Source organism: Sinocyclocheilus rhinocerous, unplaced genomic scaffold (assembly GCF_001515625.1).
Source record: "Sinocyclocheilus rhinocerous isolate Xijiao unplaced genomic scaffold, SAMN03320098_v1.1 scaffold168, whole genome shotgun sequence".
NCBI lineage: Eukaryota > Metazoa > Chordata > Actinopteri > Cypriniformes > Cyprinidae > Sinocyclocheilus > Sinocyclocheilus rhinocerous.
In genome coordinates, this window is record NW_015635532.1 from 864,275 (window position 1) to 888,950 (window position 24,676).

General features: G+C 37.5%; 1 protein-coding gene across 3 annotated transcripts in view; it reads right to left on the bottom strand.

Moving 5' to 3' along the window:
* The window catches only part of LOC107747099 (testican-1-like), a 284,652-nt gene that overhangs the window by 167,890 nt on the left and 92,086 nt on the right, over window positions 1-24,676 (bottom strand). For 2 of the 3 annotated variants that reach the window (XM_016561524.1, XM_016561523.1), the window contains exon 3: window positions 24,349-24,357. The exons of the other annotated variant lie outside the window; for it this stretch is intronic. In XM_016561524.1, the coding sequence (XP_016417010.1) occupies window positions 24,349-24,357 (9 nt within the window). The remainder of the gene's footprint in view (window positions 1-24,348; window positions 24,358-24,676) is intronic. 3 annotated transcript variants of the gene reach the window in all.

Genomic DNA, 24,676 nt, shown 5'->3' on the forward strand with positions numbered 1-24,676 from the left:
AGGAGTCCGCTAGTGATCCGTGGCTGTTTACCACAAACACAACATTTATCCATTATTTTGATTTCAAATCCAAACATTGTCACTGAAAATGCTTTTTCAGCATTGCAATTCTTTTTTTTACACAGTACAGTAATACAGTTTTTCACAGACATGTTTAAACACAATAAATATAAGCAACACATTATTCAATGCATTTTAATTTTGCATTTACTTTTAGATTTATATATTAAGTTGCTAAACATTTAAACTACTTTTCTTACGTTATCACAAACTTACCATTGACAGAAATAGTCAGCTCTACTGCCTTTTCTTTTGCATTTAAATCTTTATTACAAGCAATCCTGGGGTTCATAAAGAACTTTGTTTTCCTACCTCCACGAGTGCCATCTGTTATTGCCTTGTTTATCTAAAAGTGCTTTTTCCTTTAAAACTAGCCATATATGTTGACTGTGAAACACAGTAGACTTTAATAATAAGCATTTATGGTGTAATTACTACATTTTCATGTCAATCCATGTTCATATTTACTGCAAACAATGCACTGTTACTTTAATTCAACGCTTGCAGCGCAGCAATAGACTCGGTGTGGAAACGATCTCTGCTCTGCTGCAGACGCACTGCTCCTGAACGCACTGACGAACACCAACCGTGTGCAGTGAATGCTTTATTAATCTGTTAACATGAGCGGAAAAAATACGCACCACATACGCACTGCAAACAGTGTGTGTGTGAACTTGGCATTATGTGTGTGCGCTGCGAGTGTGCATGAGCGCACGGTCTCCAGGAGAGCGTGCGACCGCTGAATGGTTAAACACTGGCAAGAATTTTAAAAAAGTGCAATTTATAAACTTTAGTGACGATGTGACACTGCCTCGACTGTGCAAGTAACAATACCTGTATCAACTGTGCAGCGTGCAGCTCGCTTATAGACAGACGCGATGTGTGGTGATTTGAAGCCATTTGCGTATTTTGAGAGAGAAAGAGAGCACGCATGGTGATTCACTCATGCTGTTTGTGAAATTACGTCTCACACAAGGTTTTCAAATTACTTTATAAGTTATTTAATGAAAAAATATGAAGGTGAGTGCCTCACCTTAAGCATTATAATTATTTCACCCACGCCGGACAGAGACTGAGATGGTGCCTCTGCATGTCGTGCCAAACCTCTCACGGCAGCGTCATCAGCTTGAGATCGGTTTTTTGAGATTGGTATATATATATATATAATTTGTCTTAAATCTAATTTTGTTTTGTTTTTTCAATCGTGAGAAAATTGTATCGTGAAATCAGTATCGTGAATTGTATCGAATCGTGAGTTGAGCGAGTCGTTACATCCCTAACAAGCAATGAACATTACCTATTCACATCATGTGATGACGTTGCAAACGCAAGTCTAAATGCATAAACATGTTTTCAAATTTCAATGTTTTTAATAAGCATTAAAAATAAAATAACGAATATCAAATGAAATTACAGGTGAGCGTGAGATCATCAGGTGGTTAAACTACACACATGAGCTGTTTATTAGTTTATTCTGCTGACAGTCATAGTGAATAATTAGCAGATGGATCTCTGACACTGATTCATCATCTTTGTCTCTCTCTCTCGGCTCAGAATCTGTCATTTTCCCGCAGGTCTCTGTGGAGACAAGAGAAACTCTGACGTTGCCATGGACACCTGGCAGAGAGTTGGACATTCAGGATTCATCTGGTGTCTAATGGGCAGCGTTTAGCTCAAATCCTCCAGAGAAGAGATGTATGTGTGTGTGTGTGTGTGTGTGTGTGTGCTGGGTGCAAAATTACATTTCTGCCTCACCTGCCAAGGGTGGATGAATTGCAAAGTTTTTTTTATATATTTTAGTTTTTTTTATTTTGTTTTCTTTTCTTTTTTACTGGCAATATAATGTATTTTGCAATATTTCGTTCAACTGTACATTTTCTGTACAACTGTACAATCACCTGTGGTTGCTCCAGCTGGTCCAAAATGCAGCAGCTAGAGTTCTTACTAGAACCAGGAAATATGACCATTTTAGCCCGGTTCTGTCAATTCTGCACTGGCTCCCTATTAAACATTGTATACATTTTAAAATCTTGCCAATTACTTATAAAGCCCAAAATGGTTTAGCTCCTCAGTACTTGAGCGAGCTCATATCGCGCCATTTGATAATACCTAAAATATCAAAATCAACTGCAGGCAGCAGATCCTTTTCCCATTTAGCGCCCAAACTCTGGAACAATCTACCTAGCGTTGTTTGGGAGGCAGACACACTCTGTCAGTTTAAATCTAAAGACCCATCTCTTTAACCTGGCATACACATAACATACTATCATTTTTCTATAATACATTAAAGGATTGTTAGGCTGCATTAATTAGGTCAACCGGAACCGGGAACTCTTCCCATAACAACCGATGTACAGGTTACATAGTAAGAAGAATGGCATCTACGCTGATGTTAGTCTGTTTTATTCTTATTACGAGGTCTCGTAGCCCAGATCCAGTCCGTATCCAGATCAGTTGGTGGATCAGCACCTAGAGACGACCTCTAAGCACTGAATGTCAGCGAAGACCATGTCAACTAGATGAGCCCCAGAGACAGATCCCCTGTGAAAACCTTGACGGTCATCGGCACAAGACCACGAGAACCAGACGAGTCCTCTGCTCAATCTGACGTTCGTTGCAGCCTGGAATTACATCACACCATGCTGGTTTCATCTGGCCAGAAAGGATAAGAAAGGAACCAAAACTCCATCGGTGTTGAAAACAGTTGTGCCGCTTCATATTTTTGTGGAAACCATGATCAGATTCTTTGATGAATAGAAAGTTCAAAATAACAGCATTTATTTAAAGAAATCTTAAAAAAAATATATATATTTATTTAAAGAAACAGTTATTTTAAATTGAAATAATATTTGACAATATTACTGTTTTACTGTATTTTTTATCACATAAATGCAGCTTTGGTGAGCAGAAAAAAAACTTATTTTAAATCTTAATTACTCCAAACTTTTTTTTTTTTTTTTTTGACCCAGTAGATTACGACACACATAAAGTCTCCCATCTCATTCCGGTGAAGGATTTTTCCTCACATCTGCTGCTGTGCGAGTCTTGATCTGTACAGATAAGCGGTCAGTGTGACCTGTAACACGCTTCACTTTCTACTCATTAGAGCACTTTAATGACCAGATGATCCTGAAATTAGCCAAAAATCATCAGAGCTGGAGTGTGTGCGGCTTGTCCTCCATCCTGACACCAACTGATCATTCAACGACTGTGCAACAAACTCCCAGTGAGCATTTTGACATGATCCTTAACAGGTTAGTCCTGTTATCATTTACTCACCGCACATCATCCCAAACCTGCAGAACTTTTTTCTTCAGTGAAACACAAAAGAAGTTGTTTAGCTGAATATGCACATTGCACTTTTTAATGACAGTGAATGTGCCGTCAAGCTCCAAAAATTACAAAAAAAGCACCATAAAAGTAGTTCTCGTGACTACAAAGCTATTGTGTGACATCAGAAGAAGCACACGTGTCATATGGACTGCTGTTAATGGTGCTTTTTTGTCATTGTTGGAGCTCGACAGCACTATATGTTTCATACAATACAGTAATTTCATACAATACAGCACTCTGGATATTCGGCCTCTGATCTGCCTTTGTGTTCGGCAGAAGAAAGAAAGTCGTGCAGGTCTGGAACAACATGAGGGCGAGTAAATTATGATAGAATGTTCATTTCTGGATGAACTATCCATTTAACAGAACAAAGCTGGAGAAGCTGGATCAGAGCTGCTGGTATCAGGCTGAAGTCTTTGGCGTCCATATCTGCACAGAGCCAATCAGACAGAAGAACTCTTATCTGCTCCTCCAGCGAACACACACTTCACTTTCACATCACACACACACACACTAGAGATTTCTGTAGATCTGACTCTCATCAATAAGTTTCTGTGTGTGCTGGAGAGAATATGGTGTGGGAATGGTTCCTATTGTAGCTCTGAAAGAATCTCATTAATTTACTGTCCTACGTGTGTGTGTGTGTGTGTGTGTGTGTGTGTGTGTATGTGTTTTTCTATTCTGTTGGGGACTTACACGTCAGGCTAAGATCAAACAAGCAGTCAAACTGTCAAACTCATTTCCCTTTTTGCCAAATGTGGTACTGTAAGTCAACGCTGTGTGACGAAAGTTTCCTTTAAGGGGTAGGTTTAGGTGTAGGGCAATAGAATATACGGTCGGTACAGTAGGAAAAACCATTACGCCTATGGAGAGTCCCCACAAGGATAGCAAACCAGATGTGTGTGTGTGTGTGTGTGTGTGTGTGGTCTGCATGACTTGGGGAAAAATATAATTATGATTTTTCTGATAAAAATGCAATTGAAATTTTACATTTATTCTGATTTGCTGCTCAAGAATTTTTTTTTTATTAATATCAATGTTGAAAACAGTTGTGCTGCTTCATATTTTTGTAGAAACAGTGATACACTTTATTTTTCAGGGTTCTTTTAATGGAATTTTGCAAATGCAAAAATGTTACAAAATGCACAATTGTTACAATGTTTTTTTTTGTTTTGTTTTTTTGTAACATTCTAAATGTCTTTACGGTCACTTTTGCTCAATTTTAATGCATTCTTGCTGAATAAAAGTATTAATTTCTTACTGACTCCAAACTTCCTGCATTAAATTGATCAAAACTGACTGCTCTTTGAACTTTCTATTCATCAAAGAATCCTGAAAAATAAAATATATCACTGTTTTCACAAAAATATGAAGCAACACAACTGTTTTCAACACTGATAACAATCAGAAATCTTTCTTGAGCAAATCAGCATATTAGAATGATTTCTGAAGGATCATGTGACACTGAAGACTGGAGTAATGATGCTGAAAATTCTGCTATGATCACAGGAATAAATTACATTTTACAACATATTCAAATAGAAAACAGTTAATTTAAATTGTAATATAATTTCACAGTTTTACTGTGTTTTTGATCAAACAAATGCAGCATTGGTGAGCAAAAGAGACTACTTTCAAAAACATAAAAAATCGTATTGATTCCAAACCTTTGATCGCTAGTGTAAACAATGTCTTAAAGAAAAAGTACGAATGCAGCAAGATTTCAAAAATAAATTTAAAAAACCTATTCCATAATTTACTTAAAATACATTTATTTCATACTAAATACACTTCAAATCCATTAACATATTTATTGAGATATCACTTATGACTTTCTGATATAAAATCATAATGAAACTTTATTTGGAGTATATCATTACTGCACAATGCAAATTTCTTAATATTATGCCAAAAATGTGTTTTAATATCACTATTAATAAGGAATATATGATCTCTGTATAATATCAGTCTTTAAATGCAAGATATTTAAAGTGTGCCTGAAGTATACTTGCAATAGTTCCACTTAAGCACAATCTAATATACTTCAGGATATCTTTAGTTGGACCTCAGCACTACTTCTGCACAATTAAAGTAAGTACAAAATTAGTTGTTCCAATTTAGCAGGTGCTGAACAGGATCATCCGTTTCAATTCATCTAAGAGCTTTTGAACACATCAGGCAGGAATTAGCAGAGAACTATCTGCTATGAAAAATTGATTTGACATCTGATATCAGGATAACAACTGCTTCTCATTACCACCACAGAGGGCCAAAGATCACACACACAAACACACATATGAATGTGAAGAAAAAGTGAAGAAACTAGATAAGATGGAGAATAGATGAGAAAAGGATAGACTGAACAGATCCATGAATAAGATGCTGAATTGCATATAAATGATCATCTTTGTGAGAGAATTGATCGTGTGTGTGTTTCCTGCTTTACAGGATGCTTGATGCATCACAGCTGAAGATGAACCAATGTAAAGAAGACAAAGAGAGAAAACACAACTGTCTGTGGATTTTTCTCTCTATTGGCAACAGCACTGTAAATATCCATTCATATAATAATTGTATAGTCAGATATATAGTTCACTAAAAATAACACAGCAGTAATGTCCTCCTCACATCCTAACCAGGCTGCTCTGTTTCCGGTAAGAAGCACTTTGTCTGTCTACAATTACACAAGAAAAGCCTATAAACACGCACAATATCTTCAGTACACCTGACACTAACCTTGAGTAATACACCAGCATATTAAGTGATGTAAAGAGACCTGCATAACGACATTTAACCACAAATGTCAACACCTGGTTTAAAGTGGGAAAAACATAATATAATATAAAACATAATATTCAAGCAAGACGCGAAAGACAACTCCATTCTTTACTCGTGCGCTGTGTTCGGTGTGAACAGTGCGCACACACAGAGAGACAAATCTCTGATAATGTGCAAGCTCGAAATGACTTTCTTTCCGCGTCTTCTTGCACTTGAAAAGACAAATACATACAAAAGTATGTCAAAATACCCGTCTTGGCGAGTAACTTTGTAGCTTTAACAATGATTAATCTATAGATGCACCGGTCGACTGGCCTTTTTTTATTTGTTTGTTTTATTTCAGCCGATCTCTGTTCCGGGCTTGCACACAAACTGCACTGCAATCATTTTCCAAAATGTCATTTGTGGGGAAATATTATGAAGTCTGTAAACGGTCCAGAGACGCTGAAGACGAACGCAAACAGGGGAAAATACAGTAACAGGCAGAGCAAACTCATTGTTCACGATGAGCAAAATATTGGAAGAAAATCCTAAATATTGAATTGGGGGTTTATATGAATGAATGTCTGAGGGGAACAGAATATATTCAGAAAAGTTTAGATGGTATTTTCTTTTCATCTTGCCTCTGTATAATACATATTAAAGTAGTGTTTATAATTGCAGCTGCTTCGTTTACAGCGGTAACCAAGGAAACGCTGCTGTTCCAGAAGCGCCACCTGCTGTCAGAAAGTGAATTTGCGTCTCATTCAGTCCGTCTACTGTTTTTCCTAAAGCATCATTTAATTTTTATCTTTGTTCTATATTCAATTGTGCTATTGTTTGTAGTTTGTTCATTTGTTCTTATTTACTGACTGTTCACTTGTCTTTAATGTTTCAATTCTATATTGATTAGGCTAGCAGTTTTTGCTGTGGTATCAAAATTAGAATCGAAAATCGTAAAAAACGTAATTGGTATCTAAAATTGTGGTGTCATATAAGCTTATTGATAACAGCAACTATAGTAAAAACAGTAAAAATATTGGCATGGCAAGTAAAAATTTGAACCACTAGCCCGACCGGCCCAGTAGATGTAAAATATAAAACAAATATAACATATGTAACATATGTAACAATGAATTAATTTAAAAATACAGCATTTTTACCGCATATATTTTTTATTTCAGTTTTATTTTAGTATCATTAATGCATTATTATAGATTTTGTTAATATTTTGAATAAGAATTTATTTTTATATTTTGTTTTCATTTTAAAGTTTTTTATATATTTATATATTACGTTTTTTTTTTGTTATTTCAGTACTTCAACTTAAAGGGGTGGTTGATTGTGATTTCACTTTTTTAACGTTAGTTAGTGTGTAATGTTGCTGTTTGAGCATAAACAATATCTACAAAGTTACGACGCTGAAAGTTCAGTGCAAACGGAGATATTGTCTTTTAAAATTCTGGCAGTACAAAAACGTCTCGTAGGGACTACAACGAGTTAGGGCAAACGTACCTATTAAGCTCACCAAAATCTACATTGAGACATTTTTAGTGCACAAGATATTGGTTTCAGTACAAAAATTTATGTTAAAATAAAATATTAATCTCTCACACAAAAATATTTAATTTTATTTTAAATGACAAAAGCATTTCAATTAAGATATACATCATTAAATGCAAAAAGTCTGGCTGTGCTTAATGGGTACATTTTGTACCCTTTAAGCACACCCCTGTTCCCATTAAGCTCACGTCATGTTTTATTAAAAATTATTGTTTATTTTAAACAACCTTTTTAAAGATGTTGTTGAAAAGAATGTTTTATTTGAAGGTACAAAGTCAATCACAAAAAAACAGAACTCTAAAATCAAGCAACAAGGCATTTAATTTGATCAGTTATATATTCATAATGAAGTGTCACTTAAGCACACTGCACCATCTATACTAGTCCATGTTCAGCTAAGTAACACATATTCAAAAATCAAATAAAACAAACCAATAAAACACAGAAACCAGCCTCATTATGCAGTCTCTTATTAAATGGATGTCAACTTATCTATATTTTCTTAAGGCTGGAATACACTACAGGTGTCACAGTTTCTCAAGGAGCGAGGGAACAAGGAGACGTGGAGACGCTCAACATAGACTTTAATAAAACCAAAACCGCAGGGACACAAACACTGACAGACGTGAAGACATTCAATTCCAGACAAAGACAGACTGCACAGACTCTAACTTAAATACACAAGGAAACGAGGATAATAACTAGACACACCTGGAACAAATTGGAAACAATTAGGACAGGAACAGGAAGGAGCAAATAAGGGCATGGAAACACATGGGGAGCAAAACACGGAACAAAGTCTGACAACAGGATTTTTGCCCCGATTTTCCACTGATTTACAGTCTGGAGAAGTTCACAGTAGTTGCCAAAGGTCAGAGCCAGTCTGCAGATTTGAGTTGACTGATTCCATAGAAAATCGTGTAGTATGATGGATCACAGATTCAGATTTTTTTAGTTTCAGACTTTGATCCCATCCAGTCGGAGGAGATCAAACATGTTTGATATTTTCAGCCAAATGTTAGACTGCACCCCATAAACACAATCAAACCTAGAAAAAAACCAGTCAACCACCCCTTTAAATTAAACATAAATGAGAAATGTTGCCTTGGCTCACACATTACTAAACTGCATACATGCACTATAGTTGTACTATATTTCATACTATAGTTCTGACATTGTCCATCAGCATGACCGCTCTTAAAGGTGTCTGTGCCACGTCAACCAATAAGCGCACAGAAAACAGTGGACGGGGTTTTCCCCACAATACTGCTGCTGTTTGTTGTTGAAACAGAGACACAGTTTCTGTTTTTCTGCATTATTAACTCTCTTACCAACTTTAATATTTTATTAAAATACAATTTTATATTAGAGTATCATTTCATTTATTACAAAAAAAAAAAAAGTTAAATAAAGAAACATTAAAGGGATAGTTCACCAAAACATAAATTCTGTCATCATTTACTCAATTTCATTTATTTAAAAAAAAAAAAGTTAAATAAAGAAACATTAAAGGGATAGTTCACCAAAACATAAATTCTGTCATCATTTACTCACCCTCATGTTGTTTCAAACCTGAATTACTTACTTTCTTTTGCACAACATAAAATAAGTTATTTTGAAGACTGTTGGTAACAAAGCTGTTTTGGTTACCAGTGACTTTCATTGGATGAACAAAAAATACAAAAAATAGATGTTTCTCAGATTATCTTCTTTTATGTTCCATATTATGTTGTGTTATGTGAAATAATTGTTATGTTGAATCAAATCAAATATTTCTTTCTAAAGCTACTATTTGTAACGTCTACTTGATACTTTCTAATTTAACACAATAATAGTTTTAAATAATCTTTTGTGGGTATATCACAGCCAAATTTAATTTGCGATTAGATTAATTAATCGCCGCACCATGTAATTAATTAGATTCAAATTTTCAATCAACTGACAGCCCTAAAAAATATACATAATGTTACACAATAATATATAAAAATGTAGTAAAGTATTAAAATTATATATATATAGTTTTTCCCTATTAAAACTAAATTTCAAGAGGGCATTCAATTAAACTGAAATTTAAACTGAATTTCATTCTCTCGGGCTTGTGTTGTTTTCTTAAATCAGTTGCATTGTGATGCAACACTAGATGCTGTAATTGGGTCCGGTGATGTCATTCTTGTTAGTGTCTAAATAACTAGTTTCACAGTCTAATGGGGTCTGATAACATGTGGTCATCTCAGGTCATAATTGGGCAGGTTTGAAACGAGAGGACTGCACTGCTTTATTAAATGCAAGATTTGTAGCGAGGCCGTGCAGCAGGAACATGTGTGACTGGAGGTTTCTATTGAGTCGGGTCAAGACTGTGTGTGTGCGCAGATATTTGTAAATATGTGATCTTTGCCCCTCTGCTGTGGTAATGAGATGCAGTTGTTATCTTTATATTAGAGCTCTAGTGAAGATGTATCCGTGTTTAATACAGCAATAAGCTACTCGGGGCATTACAGCAATTACAAAAATACTAAAGCAATAGTTCAACAAAAAATGAAAACTGTCATCATTTCTTCATGTCATCATCAAGTCAGACTTTATTTCTTCTGTAGATCACAGATGATGTCACGCAGAATGACAGTCTCAGTCATCATTCACTTTCACTGAGTGGATAAAATTAGGGCTGAACGATTAATTGCATTTGCGATAATATCGCGATATGAAATAACGCGATTTTTCAATCGCAGAGGCTGCGATTACACGGTCACGTGACACGCGAGAGTAAAGAGGGGTGTTCGACTTGAAGATCAGATCGGTGTATGACATCAAAGTAAGGCGAGAGAAAGCATAAGGAGACGTCCGCGCTCTCTTATAGCTCTCGCAGTACTTTGATGACACACACCCATCGCTGCTTCAAGTCGAGCGCGGGCCATCAGCAGAAAAAGAAAAGAAATAAAACAGTAAACAGCCAAAGGACGTAACTTAGAATGGGAGATGGATCGGTTTGTGAAAGCGAAGAGAAAAGCCATAGATGAAGTCGCACAGACCCAGGCAGATGCTGGTCATTCAAATGCTAAATGCAGAAAATATGACAAGGCATATCTTGCTCTCGGCTTCACTCACTGTGTCTATACACTACAGTTGTCGCGTCGCGCCGCAACAGCTCTACACTGGACGCAGCAAAGCAACCATTGCAAATCATTTTAACTTTGTGTCAGTACGTCATAAATAGAACAAGGCATCAGTTTAATGCTGGGTTTTGTCGCGCCGCGCTGCATCCAGTGTACACAGCGTCACTGATTATAATGGATTGTGTTGGTCATACTATACAATGATTTATAGCTTGTCTTTGTTGAATAATACAGAACATAAAGAGCTTTAAAAAAAAATTGCATATTAAATCGCAATCGCAATATTGGTAAAAAAAAATCGCAATTTGATTATTTTCCAGAATCGTTCAGCCCTAGATAAAATGATGCAACACAACAACAACGATAAAGTCATGTAAAAGGTTTGCACGTGTGCTTTATGTTTATATTTGATCTATCAAGCTTTTATGGCTCATATAGTATGTTATAGTGAGAATATGGAGGAAAAAAACTGCATTTTATTCAGAGGCTCAAACTGAGCAGAAATATGCAATTTGGTGCAGATACTGATATTGATATGGACAATATCAATATCAGTTGATATCAGTGAGATCTTTATAACAGTATAGAAGATACTTACATAAAATTATATAAATGTCAGTCGTCACTCTATCTCCAATAATATATCTTAGTAAGATGATATTTAAATGCTTAGTTTATGATCAAAACATATAGGCCTAATTCAATGCCAGACAATGATTATTGAGAAATGAACAAATGTTTGTCAAATTTTTATACTCTCTGATTTTTCTAAAAAATGATCAAGTAAAGCTAATCTGCTTCAGTTTATCAAGTGTTCATCATGAAATATCAGTTATTCTTATGTTTACTTAAAAAAAATAAACTAAAGATTTGACAGCAAAAAGACGAGCACAAGCTGAAGGTGGTCTTTTGTACAGTTAAACTAAAAGACCTTTTACTTGCTAAAAAAAAGTCTAAACTATCAATCAGACGACAGAAGGCAAGTAGTAGATTGTGTGCAACAGGCTTAACAGCAAAGTTTTGATATGTTGATCAATTAGAACTTAGGCTTTATAGTGTTAAGGGATGTTGTTAGTCATGACGTGAACAATCTCACATCACGTATTTGCCATGTGAAGATGTAACACATTAAGTTGGCCCTATATGATGCCAATTGAGGGTTAAGAGCTACAGCAGTGACTATTCACATGCGCACACAGTATGCGTGTGTGTGTTGAGCACGATTACACTAGCAGTCATATGCGTGTGTCACACTGTCAGCTGTAGCTGTGAAAGCCTGACAGGATGTTGTGCACGAGAGTGAGAACTCTATTACCACACAGACACACACTCTTCACACTCACTCTGTGTCACTTGAGAGATGGAAGTAATTCTGAGTGCCGGAGAGCCGCAGACACAGAGATGAGCTCTTTTTCCTGCTCTATAAACTGAGAGTGATGACCTGTCTCTGCCTTCCACTTCAAAACATACTCACAAGTTCAGGCCCACCCGAGACCCGCTACCACTGTGTATGTGTGTTCAGATTCACTGTCACACACACAATGACTGTAGACTGGATGGTGGACGGCAGCAGAACGCTCAGCCACCAAAAAACAAACTACTGAAACCATTGTATTCGGGTGGGACAAGACCAACCCACTTTTTAAGACCAATGATATTGGGCCCACTCACTTTTCCCATCTCTAATTCAGCGCATAAGTCAAATCTATTCCACTTGAGGAATGCCCTAATAACTTAAACTCCATTCCGCGTTTTAGCTACAGCCTTGACTTCCACGCTGCTGCTTCCTCAAATCCATTCCACTTGGCTCATTCAGAGTCCATTTAAATTAAACTCCATTCCGTGTTTTCAGTACTCACGCCTGCAGCACAGCAAGCTAAACAAAGCATCTTAGCATCTCTGCTGCTCATGTGAGTCTGGCTGTATGCTCACATACTGTCACTAAACAAGCTGCTATTTAACTGAATGTCCATCATGTATTCGTCTGTTGCTTTTAAAGGCATCATGTAGTCTTTGTTGCAGCACTGAATTACAGTTACACTTACACTATGTTGTTATAATGCTAACAGTTATCTGACATTTTTTCAAAACAATTTACTAGACTTTTGTTGCTGTGTTAATTTTTGGGAAACCTTGCCGTGTATGTGGTAACCGTTTTAGGCTATAAAAGCAATTGTTTAAAAGGCACCAGAATACAGGGAATGGCATCTACACCTTCTCACAAAGTAGCTTTACTTGATCATATTTTAGAAAAATCAGAGAGTATCACATTTGAGGAGCATTTAAGCATTTAAGTATCGCTTTTTATTTCTCCTCTTTCCTACTACTTGTTTCACTTCTGTTTCAGTTTTTTTTATTTTATTATATAAACTATTTCTTACTATGTGTCAGTAAGTTGTTGTTATTTTAGCATGTGTGTTTGCCTCAGTGTTATTTTTTTAGGATTACTGATGAACTAATGTACTTTGATTTGTATTAGTTATCTATTTTAGTTTTAGTTACAGTTGTAGTCATGTTGTCATTTTATTAGTTTTTTTATTATGTCTATATAGGCTTTTTATTAAGTTTTACTTTTATTTAATTTGAGTTATTTCAGTACTTCAACATACAAAATGGAAATTAAATAATATATATATATATTTAATGTATTTATATATATGTACATGTATATGTGTGTGGCTGTACATACACATATGTAGTTGTTTTTTGGTGTTTGGCTTAGTGTTATGTTAGAATCATTATTATACTCATACCTTTTGTTCTTTTGATATTTTTGAATTGTTTTTAGCTTTATTTTTTTGTTTTCATTTAAATGTTTTAGTTTTGAAATGTTGTATGCGTTTGTCATTTTTATTTAATTTCTTTTATTTTCTTAAAGGCTTTTAGCTTTTCGTTTTAATTACTTTTTCTTATTTGTGTATGTTTTAATTGTTTTTAGCTTTATTTTTTTGTTTTTATTTAAATGTTTTAGTTTTGAAATGTTGTTGTATGCATTTGTCATTTTTATTTAATTTCTTTTATTTTCTTAAATGTGTGTATATATATAGTATTTATAGAGTTTTAGCTTTTAGTTTTAATTACTTTTTCTTATTTGTAAGTCGCTTTGGATAAAAGCGTCTGCTAAATGACTAAAAGTAAAGTAAAGTAAAAGCATTTATTTGTTCATCTCTCAGTAACCATTGTCTGGCACTGCATTGTGTTTTGATCATAAATTAAGCATTTAAATATCATCTTACTAAGACATATTATTGGAGATATAGAGTGACGACTGAAATTTATATAATTTTATGCAAGTTTTGCCTCCGACTCTTCATAACTTTTGTTAATGCATTTGACATTTTTAACCGTTTCTTCTCACAAAGTAAGACTAAACAATATATAAAAGTTTCTGTGACTGTACAAAGTGCATTTATATTCAATGACGAAAGCATTTTTCATACAAGTACAAGAAAATACTATTTCAGTCTTTCTACTTCGAACTACTTGCCATTTTTGTGTAGTTATTTGTGAAATTTACTAGCAATTTCTGAGTGAAAATTGTTTCAATCCTACATTTATTTATTTTTTTCCAGTATAATTTGTTGGTTGTTTAACAGCTCACTATAACATTCAATTCACATCAGGATTATGAGAATGATTTTTAAAATCCTGATTTTTAACTGAACTTGAATTAAGGCAGCAAACAGGAATCAGAATTCAAATGAGGAAGTAGAATGAACTAAATTTCAAATAAATTCATTTAACCCCAAAAAGTATATATTTTTTGTGTTATTTTTATTTTTTCACAAGAAAAAGGAAAGCTTCTCAGAACAGACTTTGAATGTTGGCATGATAGTCTTGTTTAAAAGTTTAAATGTAGCGTGTACCATTGTGCATCGGGCATCCCGAGTTCGATACCTGGCTTGTGAACATATACATATAGATTTATATGCCAGTGTTAAATGGTGTTGGAGGTGATATAGACATAGACAGTGATATTGGGGGGCTAAATTCCATATACACATTATTAAAAAAACATACAGGCAAGCAGATGAACCCAGAATGTGACGTTTCATGCTTCATGTTTTCCTATAGAAAACCATTAAAAAAGAAAACCTATAACGTGAAACTTCATATTCTAGGTTCTTCTGCTTGTCTGTACATATTGTGTTGCATACAAATTTAGTCCTCCAGTTTCACTGTCTTTATGCTTTAAGCCACTTTAAGCATTTACTTTATAATAGTTTTCTCTGGAAAAGAAAAAGGAAAGCTTCTTAAGCTTCTTACCTTTGAATGTCGGTGTGACAGTCTTGTTTAAATTTTTTATTTTTTTTAGTTTTCATTTTGTTTGTTTTTCTAAAAATGTTATGATATATCATAGCTCTTTCATATTCAGTCAGTTTAAATAAATATAAATAGACAGTGATACTGAAGGACCAAGGACACATTATTAATAAAACATACTTCATGTATGTACAGCCAAGCAGATGAACCTAGAATTTGAAGTTTCTGCATAATACTGAACTTAGCTCTTCAATATCACTGAATGAATGCATTAAGCCACTTTAAGCATGTTCTTTATAATGGTTTTCTATCAGAAAACACTTAACAAGCAATTTAGTGTGACATCATGTGAAAACTATGAATTATAAATTGTGCCAAGCACTGATTTTGGCATGGCAAAAGCCTTGATTGTTTCATCGTCCCGCTCTAATCTGCTAAATGCAACTATAAGGCATGAGGATATTAAGATATTATAAACATTAACATCATGATTTTCTGTAAAGCTTCTTTGAATCAATTTGTACTGTGATAAAAAAAAAATGTAAGTCGCTTTGGATAAAAGCATCTGCTAAATGACTAAATGTAAATGTAAATATTAATAACATGAAAACAGTGTTGCTCAGCAGGAGAGAATTTATCCATTAACACCAGCATCCACCTTTACCTGTCATCTGGCTTTCTATTCCATCATATCTCTCTCTCTCTTTCTGACTGCAATTATTCAGCATATGGAATTAAAGTGCTCAAGTGAATTCATAAGTGTGAAGATGGCATGTTTTGAATATTAAATCTCAAGTAACTCATTCAGATCTCACTCACACACACACACACACACACACACACACACTCCATCAGCCTCAGAATTGTTCTTCTTGCAAATGACTGCACATACTTGAGAGTTTTGATGTAAGCTAGTAAACAACTACTATTATTCAAATAGGCAAAATACCCAAGCAACACCATAGCAACCACCAGAATGACCCTAGCAATACCCAAACAACATCATAGCAATTAGGGATGGGAGCACCTGAGTGCCCAATAGTGATGACAACAATACACTGTGAAAACACAATAATTGTTTGAAAGGATTAAAAAACAAATCACACTGATCAAATTCCAGTAACAACTATCTGCAAAATATGGCTACATATGCAAATACACTATTATGTTTTAGTTTTCTGCGTTTGGTAAACGGTTTGCAAAGACACAGTTTAGTTGAATGCAGAGTCTTTTAACATCTTAAAAACGCAAAATGAATGGCACAAGACTCTGAAAACACAATGAGAATCAGTTTTAATTATTTCCATTAAGATAAACATGGTCAATTTTTGTCTTACATTTAAGTAAAATTATATAGTTCAGTTATTGTCTTACATTTATATACAATTATATAGTTCAGTAATATCACACAAGCAAGAGTGCTATTTTTCCAGAATATTGTGTGACCGCATGATTGCAAATGTTATAGTTCAATAAACAATAAGTTAACATTGTGAGTTTCACACATTTTATACATAATACTGTTAAACGTATAATTAAATATTCAATTAAAAAAAAAAAATCAGTAAATGCTTAGTAAATGGCTCAGTGGTAGAGCATTGCGTTAGCAGCGCAAAAGGTCGTGGGTTCGATTCCCAGGGAACACACATACAGGTAAAAAAATGTATAGCCTGAATGCATATCGCTTTGGATAAAAGCGTCTGCTAAATGCATAAATTATTATTAATTATTAAATGCATTCAAGTCAATGTGTACTGTGATAAAAAAAAAAAAACTCAAAATGCACACACAGACATTTCATCAAAACTGCGCACTCCAGCTGTATGGCATCAGATGAATAAGCGATCAGTTGAAGGATAAGTACCTGGAAAAGCGTCTGGCCTCTCAGACGCCACTCAGGCATTTGATTAGCTATGAGAGGTTTGTGTGACTTTAGAGAGTGCCGGACATAATTACTCTAAATGAACCAAACCCTCTTAATCAACACGAGAGACACTAATCACTGAGCTGTAATTGGAAATGCCGGAGTGTGTGTTAGTGACTGTATCTTTGGAAAACACATGGCTCATAGTGTCAATAATTAGTAATTTACACCTTTGCAACTTTATTCTTTAATCCTTCATGACACAATGATGGCCAAGCAGTGAAAATATCACAGAGGGAAGAAGTTCACGAGGCCATCAAAAGCACTGACGTCTTTATGTAAGCCTTGAAAACCATACATGCACACAAGATCCCAGGGACAGATCGAGAGGAAAGCATTCTTTCATCTGGGAGAGACTCAGATAGGAGTTTCTCCTGCCGGCACTGCCATGACAGCCATGACAGCCGTCGCATCGCCGCAGCCACGACAACAAACGCTCAACAACGATGCGGCTGACAACAATGGAGCTCCGCGGGAGATGAATTGAAACTGTCTGTCAGGTGAATCGAATTAACATGATCTCAGTGAAAATCCAAATGTGCGTGTGAGCTCAAAATGCATCCTTCAGATACGGCCGTCAGCCCTACAGAAAATAATTGCAATAATTAAAAATACCAGGTAATTTCAGTTAAAAGCAAGTAATTGCTCATCTTGCCAATGCAATCAACAGTGCAGAGAGACAGTGACCTGATCATAATTTTAATGGTAAAAACCTGTTTAATGTCAAGTTATTATATAATGAAAAAACTGTAATAGATCTAATAGGACATTTCATGTAATTTTACAATAAAACATACAGTTTTCAGAAGTGAAAAAGAACAACTCATTTTATAATTAACAGTGACATTATATTTTTCATTGTGACTGTTTCTTCTTGTTTTTTTTTCTTTTCATTCGGGTTTTATGTAACATGTTGTTCAATTAATGTTTACCGCATTACTTTAGTGTCAGTTTTAGTGCATTATTTTACCTCAGCTTGTGGAAAAGCTACTTGTGATTTTCTTGTAAAACATATACTTCAAAAAATCTATTTTTAGTGTAGATTTCTAATTTTCATGTATTTTTTACAGTGCACAGCACATTTTTGCAGTCTTTGACTAGCTAGATTTAAATTTTGTTTTGCATTGTCTTTTTTACAAATAGTTATTGTATTCAGCTCGGTCGTTTGGCATTTACACAGTTCTGTCTAATGCTGTCAAGTGCTTGTAAACAAAGCTCCTTAAATGTGTTTCAATAGTAAAACAAATGTCAAATGCTGTTCATGTTGATGAGCTGCAGCAGATATTTTAACAAGATATTAATTTAAAAACAAACACCTTTATTTGACCCTCTAACTCTAGCACTTTCTATTCTATTTTAATTCTACTTTATCTATATTTATATTCTTTTTTTATTAAAAAAACACACACACACACACACACACACACACACTCCATCAGCCTCAGAATTGTTCTTCTTGCAAATGACTGCACATACTTGAGAGTTTTGATGTAAGCTAGTAAACAACTACTATTATTCAAATAGGCAAAATACCCAAGCAACACCATAGCAACCACCAGAATGACCCTAGCAATACCCAAACAACATCATAGCAATTAGGGATGGGAGCACCTGAGTGCCCAATAGTGATGACAACAATACACTGTGAAAACACAATAATTGTTTGAAAGGATTAAAAAACAAATCACACTGATCAAATTCCAGTAACAACTATCTGCAAAATATGGCTACATATGCAAATACACTATTATGTTTTAGTTTTCTGCGTTTGGTAAACGGTTTGCAAAGACACAGTTTAGTTGAATGCAGAGTCTTTTAACATCTTAAAAACGCAAAATGAATGGCACAAGACTCTGAAAACACAATGAGAATCAGTTTTAATTATTTCCATTAAGATAAACATGGTCAATTTTTGTCTTACATTTAAGTAAAATTATATAGTTCAGTTATTGTCTTACATTTATATACAATTATATAGTTCAGTAATATCACACAAGCAAGAGTGCTATTTTTCCAGAATATTGTGTGACCGCATGATTGCAAATGTTATAGTTCAATAAACAATAAGTTAACATTGTGAGTTTCACACATTTTATACATAATACTGTTAAACGTATAATTAAATATTCAATTAAAAAAAAAAAAATCAGTAAATGCTTAGTAAATGGCTCAGTGGTAGAGCATTGCGTTAGCAGCGCAAAAGGTCGTGGGTTCGATTCCCAGGGAACACACATACAGGTAAAAAAATGTATAGCCTGAATGCATATCGCTTTGGATAAAAGCGTCTGCTAAATGCATAAATTATTATTAATTATTAAATGCATTCAAGCCACCTCTGGGCTGCATTAAGCAGTGTGTAAATATCTAAATGCAGCTTCTGTGCCAGGGCAGTGCAAAGATATTTTTTTGATACTGATTCAAAATCTGAGTTTCTGAATGACAATTATCATTTATGAAAAACACAATAATTGCATGAATTTGTAAAAATGAATAGCAGGAGACCCTAAACCACAGTGAGAAATGATAAATACACCTGTCTGACACATCAGGACAGACTCAACATTTAAAGGTGACCTATTATGCAAAAATCACTTTTATAAGGTGTTTGAACACAATTGTGTGGCCGCAGTGTGTGAAAACAACCAGCCTATAATGGTAAAAATCCACCCACTCATTTTTTTATACACGTCATCTTGGGGAAAAGTCCCGCCCATTTGTGACGATCTTTGCCCTATTAGCATAGACACCGGCCTGAGTGAGAAGCAGCAGTCCGCCATTACTGTTTTCTTGCTATAGCTGCTGGAGAGATACAATGTCAGCGCCAAAGAGATATTACAAATGTTGTGTGTTGGGATGCACCAACAAACATGGGAGTCTCCATAGACCGCTGAGGACACGGTGGTTAAATTTTAACTCATAAATTTTGTAATAGTACGCGAAGGCACCAGCTATATCGTTATTTTTATCGCGCCGTGCTCCCCGTCTATGTAATTCATAAACGTGCATTTACTATGCACAGTACAATCAGATTGCCTGAGATTGTCATGTTTTGTTGTTGCCGGTGTGCCGGAGCATGAGATCTTGAAGCTCCACCCTCTTCTGGAAAGGAAAAATCATTTAAAGGAAGAAACACAAAAACGGCGTGTTTTGGCTCATACCCTAAAAGTGGCATTTTCAACTATAAAAAATTATCTGTGGGGTATTTTGAGCTAAAACTTCACATACACACTCTGGGGACATCAGAGACCTATTTTTACATCTTGTAAAAAGGGGCATAATAGGCCACCTTTAAAAAGTATCTGATTTATCGGAGTACATGACCATCCTTAGCAACCACACAGAACACCCTAACAACCACTGTGTGTGTGTGTGTGTGTGTGTGTGTGTGTGGATCATTAATTCTGTGAGTCAGTTCCTTTCAGCAGGTGTAATGGGACACATTCACAGTGATGATGAATGAATGTGTCAACCTGTGTGCGTGTGTGCTAAAATCATTGTGTTTGTGTCTCACTACCCTCTTCGAAACATCTTGAACCTTTAAAGAGCATTTTAAGGCAAAATAATAGGTGCATTACTGTCACATCTTCAAATCTTATAAAACATTTTAGACACATACCCACAATCCTTTGCTTCAGCATTTCAGGTTGAATTTGGCAAAAATGTCTCCACAAACTCAGGACAGGTTTAACTCCATTTTTATTTCCGCTAATCACTCAATTAAGCAAACACCATCTTAATGCCCATAATGCACTGCAGCTAATGCGATTTGTGAGTCATTTAACTGTATTAATTACTGAGTGCAAATGATTACTAATAGAAAAATGATGAATGTTATAATCCGTTAAGGAGAATTAGACTTGTATTTTCCTGTCTGCAGGAAGATCGAATTCTGGATGAATGATTGTGTGTGTTTGTGTGGCTACTGTAATGGTTTTTATAAGACTGGAAGAGCAAGTGATGGAGGTGCCAGAAAAAGCAAATAAAAAACGCAGGGAAAGCAGCAGTCTGAGAGTGAACAGAAGGGAGCAGAGAAAGAAACCCAAGAGGAAAGCAAAGATCAATCAGTGACAACCCCAGAAAAATTACAGAGAAACACCCCTGATATCTATATACACGCAGCCTGAGGGCTTCCCCAATGGCACACGCACATATTCACACATCAGCAGGCCTAGATGGAAAAGAAAAACTTATTCTGCATTTTTTGCACTGATTTTGGAAGAAAATTGAGGAATTCTGCAAAAATAAAAAAAATAATAAAAATAGGTAGTGATTTTTTTATTAGTATTAATTTTCTTAGTTTAACCACAGCAGCTGTTTTTGTGTCATGGTGCAAAACAAACTGAGGTTGTACAGGTGTTTACCGAAACCTCAATATCTAATCTCAGTGCCTTAAACAAACATTACAAGCTACATGTAGATGTACATACACATAATTACACAAAATAATGGGGGGGAAGGGGGGCAGTTGCAAAAGCATTTAAAGATCGTCTCCAGGTTACGAATGTAACCATGGTTCCCCGAGGGAATGAGATGCTGCGTCGGAAAACGCTTTGGGAACGCCTCCAGTGTGACCATGCTCTGAATCACAAATGAAATCAGTCCAATAGATGGGCGAGACGTCATGGGCTGGTGACGTTGTGACCAGGAAGCTATAAAAGCACGTGTGGTGGAACCGGCGTCAGCTTCTAGGAATGAAGCAAGCGCTCACAGGGATGACGGAAGTATGGCACTGAAACGCAGCGTCTCGTTCCCTCAAGGAACCATGGTTACATTCGTAACCTGGAGACATTCCCCTTCAGGAACTCGAGCTGTGTCGGAAAACACTTTGGGAACGAGTATGCCCACGCGGCCAGACTTACAAATCCCTGCCTAGTGTGGAAGAGCACAGCTAAGGCGAGAAAAAGGAGCCAGGAGTGGCGCAGAATGCAGGTAGGCACCTGACAAAGTAGGCGGGGACATCCCGCAGCGACATCCCGCAACGTCCCGAAGGCCAACTTCAGAAGGAGTGAGTCTTGACCCCTAAAGGAGAGGGGAGATCAGAGGACTCGAGGCTATGAAAAAGCATCCTGATCCACCGCTTAGCATAAGCTTCTCTGGCCAGAGGCCTCAGCCTCAGTGCACCATGGAGGAAACGTGTAACTAGGGGGTGTCTGCCCACTGACTGGCCACCGACACGTAGACTTTCAAGGTGGAGTGGGTCAACCCTGCAGAGAAACGGGCCTGCAGGAACTCCAGCACTGTACCAACTGGGCAGTAAACTGGGTCGAGCTGGCGGTCTCCGCACCAGAAGTGAAAAGATTCTACTTCAGGGCATACAGTTTCCTCGTAGAGGGAGCTCTGGATTGGAGAATGGTCTCAACAACCTCGGTTGAGAGACAGGAAGCTGCGAGTTGTGCCCCCCCATGGGCCACACCCACGCTTCCACTGCTCCGGGCTGGGGTGAAGATATTACCCTCCGCCTGTGAGAGGAGATCTCTCCTGATGTAAATCTCCCATGGAGAGCCATCGAGAAGGGAAATCAGGTCCAAGAACCATACTCGAACCGGCCAGAACGGGGTTACTAACAGTAGACAGACCCCGTCCCGGCACACTCTCTCCAGAACTCCCGGGAGCAGAGCGATCGGGGAAAAAGGCATACAGTCGAAGCATCGGCCACGTCTGTACCATAGCGTCCAGTCCGAGAGGAGCTGGATGAGTCCGAGAGAACCAGAGGGGACAGTGCGATGTCTCTCGAGTCGCAAACAGGTCCACCTGAGCCTGGCCAAAACTCTCTATATCTGCTTCACCACCTCAGGGTGAAGTCTCCATTCCCCGGGCCTCGGCCCCTGCCTCGACAGGATGTCTGCTCCCATATTGAGATGCCCAGGAATGTGAACTACTCTCAGCGAGAGGAGTTTGCCCTGGGACCACACCAGGATCTGGTGCGCCTGCCTGTAAAGGAAGCGCGAACGCAGACCTCCCTGGTGGTTGATTTAAGAGACCGCCGCTGTGTCGTCAGTGCACCAACACATGGCGACCTCTTAGGTCTGGGAGAAAGTGTTCAAATGCTAGAAACACGGCCAGCATCTCCAGGCAGTTGAAGTGCCACGTGAGATGGCGGCCACTCCACAGACCGCGGGCTGAGTGGCCACTCATGACCGCTCCTCAACCGGTGAGGGACGCGTCTGTCGGAACCCCTTGGTCTTGAGCCACCACTGTAGGGGTCTCATGTACAGCAGGCCAAAAGGTATCACGTTGGACGCAGCTGCTATCAGACCCAGCAGTTTCTGGAACTGCTGACAGGGAGTGACCGGCCTTCTCTCACTCTCGCGACTGCAGTGAGGATCGACTCGAACCGAGCAGGACACAGACGTGCCTGCATCATGGTCGAATCTCACACCACACCCAGATAAGTGGTTCTCTGTACTGGAGAAAGCATACTTTTCTTGGCGTTAAGTTTAAACCCCAGCTCTTACAAGTGAGCGTGGCCTTGGGAGTGGACCGATGGAAGAATCCGGTAAGCTTTTGCCCCCAAAAGCAAACCTCTGGAACTTCCATCCTTTTTTGGGACGATGAAGTACCGGCTGTAGAACCCAAATTGTCTGTCGAGAGAAGGGACCACCTCGATGGCCTCCTTCTTCAAGAGAGTGTTAACTTCTTGTTCCATTACCAGAGCCTGCTCGGGGCCCACCACAGTGGGAATGACCCCGTTGAAACGAGGCGGAGAAGAACCGAACTGATTCGGTAGCCTCTTTCTACAGTGTGCAGGACCCATTGAGACACATTTGGCAGAAGTTTCCACGCTGCCAAAAAGGTCTACTAAGGGAATCAGTCTCTCGAGACTGAGATAATGAATAATGAGATCTCTGGTGTAATCAGCGTGGCTAGGTCGGTGCCCTGAAGCGGCAAACCGGCAGGAGACGGCCAAACTAGCTGCTCTAGAAACCTCCGAAGAGGTAGCAAGCCTCTTAGTACCGCTACGTTTCCGGGCGGTGACTGAGAGAAGCGCTCCCCGGAGACTGCTGCACCCTGAAGCACCGTAGGTGGCAGGGTTGGCAGAACGATCTCCTGAGGGCACTGAGGAGAGACGGCCACCGTATAATGAGGTGTACACTGCTCTTCCCCAGAGGGGGCCGGCCCTCAGGAGTCCTGGGCCCTAGGCCTCAGGACGTTTTAGCTGAAGACTATCCAGTGGGAATGACGGTCCTCAGATCCGCCTTCCGCTAGAAGCCTACCGGCCCGGGAGTGCCACTCTGACTCTAAATTCTGAGGAGTACGAGAAGTGACGCTCCCTATATGAGGAGCTGGAACACGGTTGGTTGGGGCTGCTCCCGCCCAGCAGCCCCTGTTGACCACCTCAACCTCCTCGGAGGAAAAGAGGTAAACGCGTGCTCTCACTCGAGAAAAATTTATTATTTATTTATTTATTCCCAAAAGCTCCTGTATATCTAACTTCTCATAGTCAGAAGAAATACTTCATTAATTCCTCAGAATTAAATGCAGCCAAACAACCTACTCCTCTGAGCGTGCCCGGCGAGAGTGGAGTGTTTAACAGCGGGTAAAGCACAATCAGCCCCCTCTCTTTTTCCCGAGAGCTGACTGCGCGAGCTCCGCTCCACAGTAAAGCTTCTCATTATAATATTAGGCATAATATGCTTGTGTAACTGATGCTTGTGCAACTGGT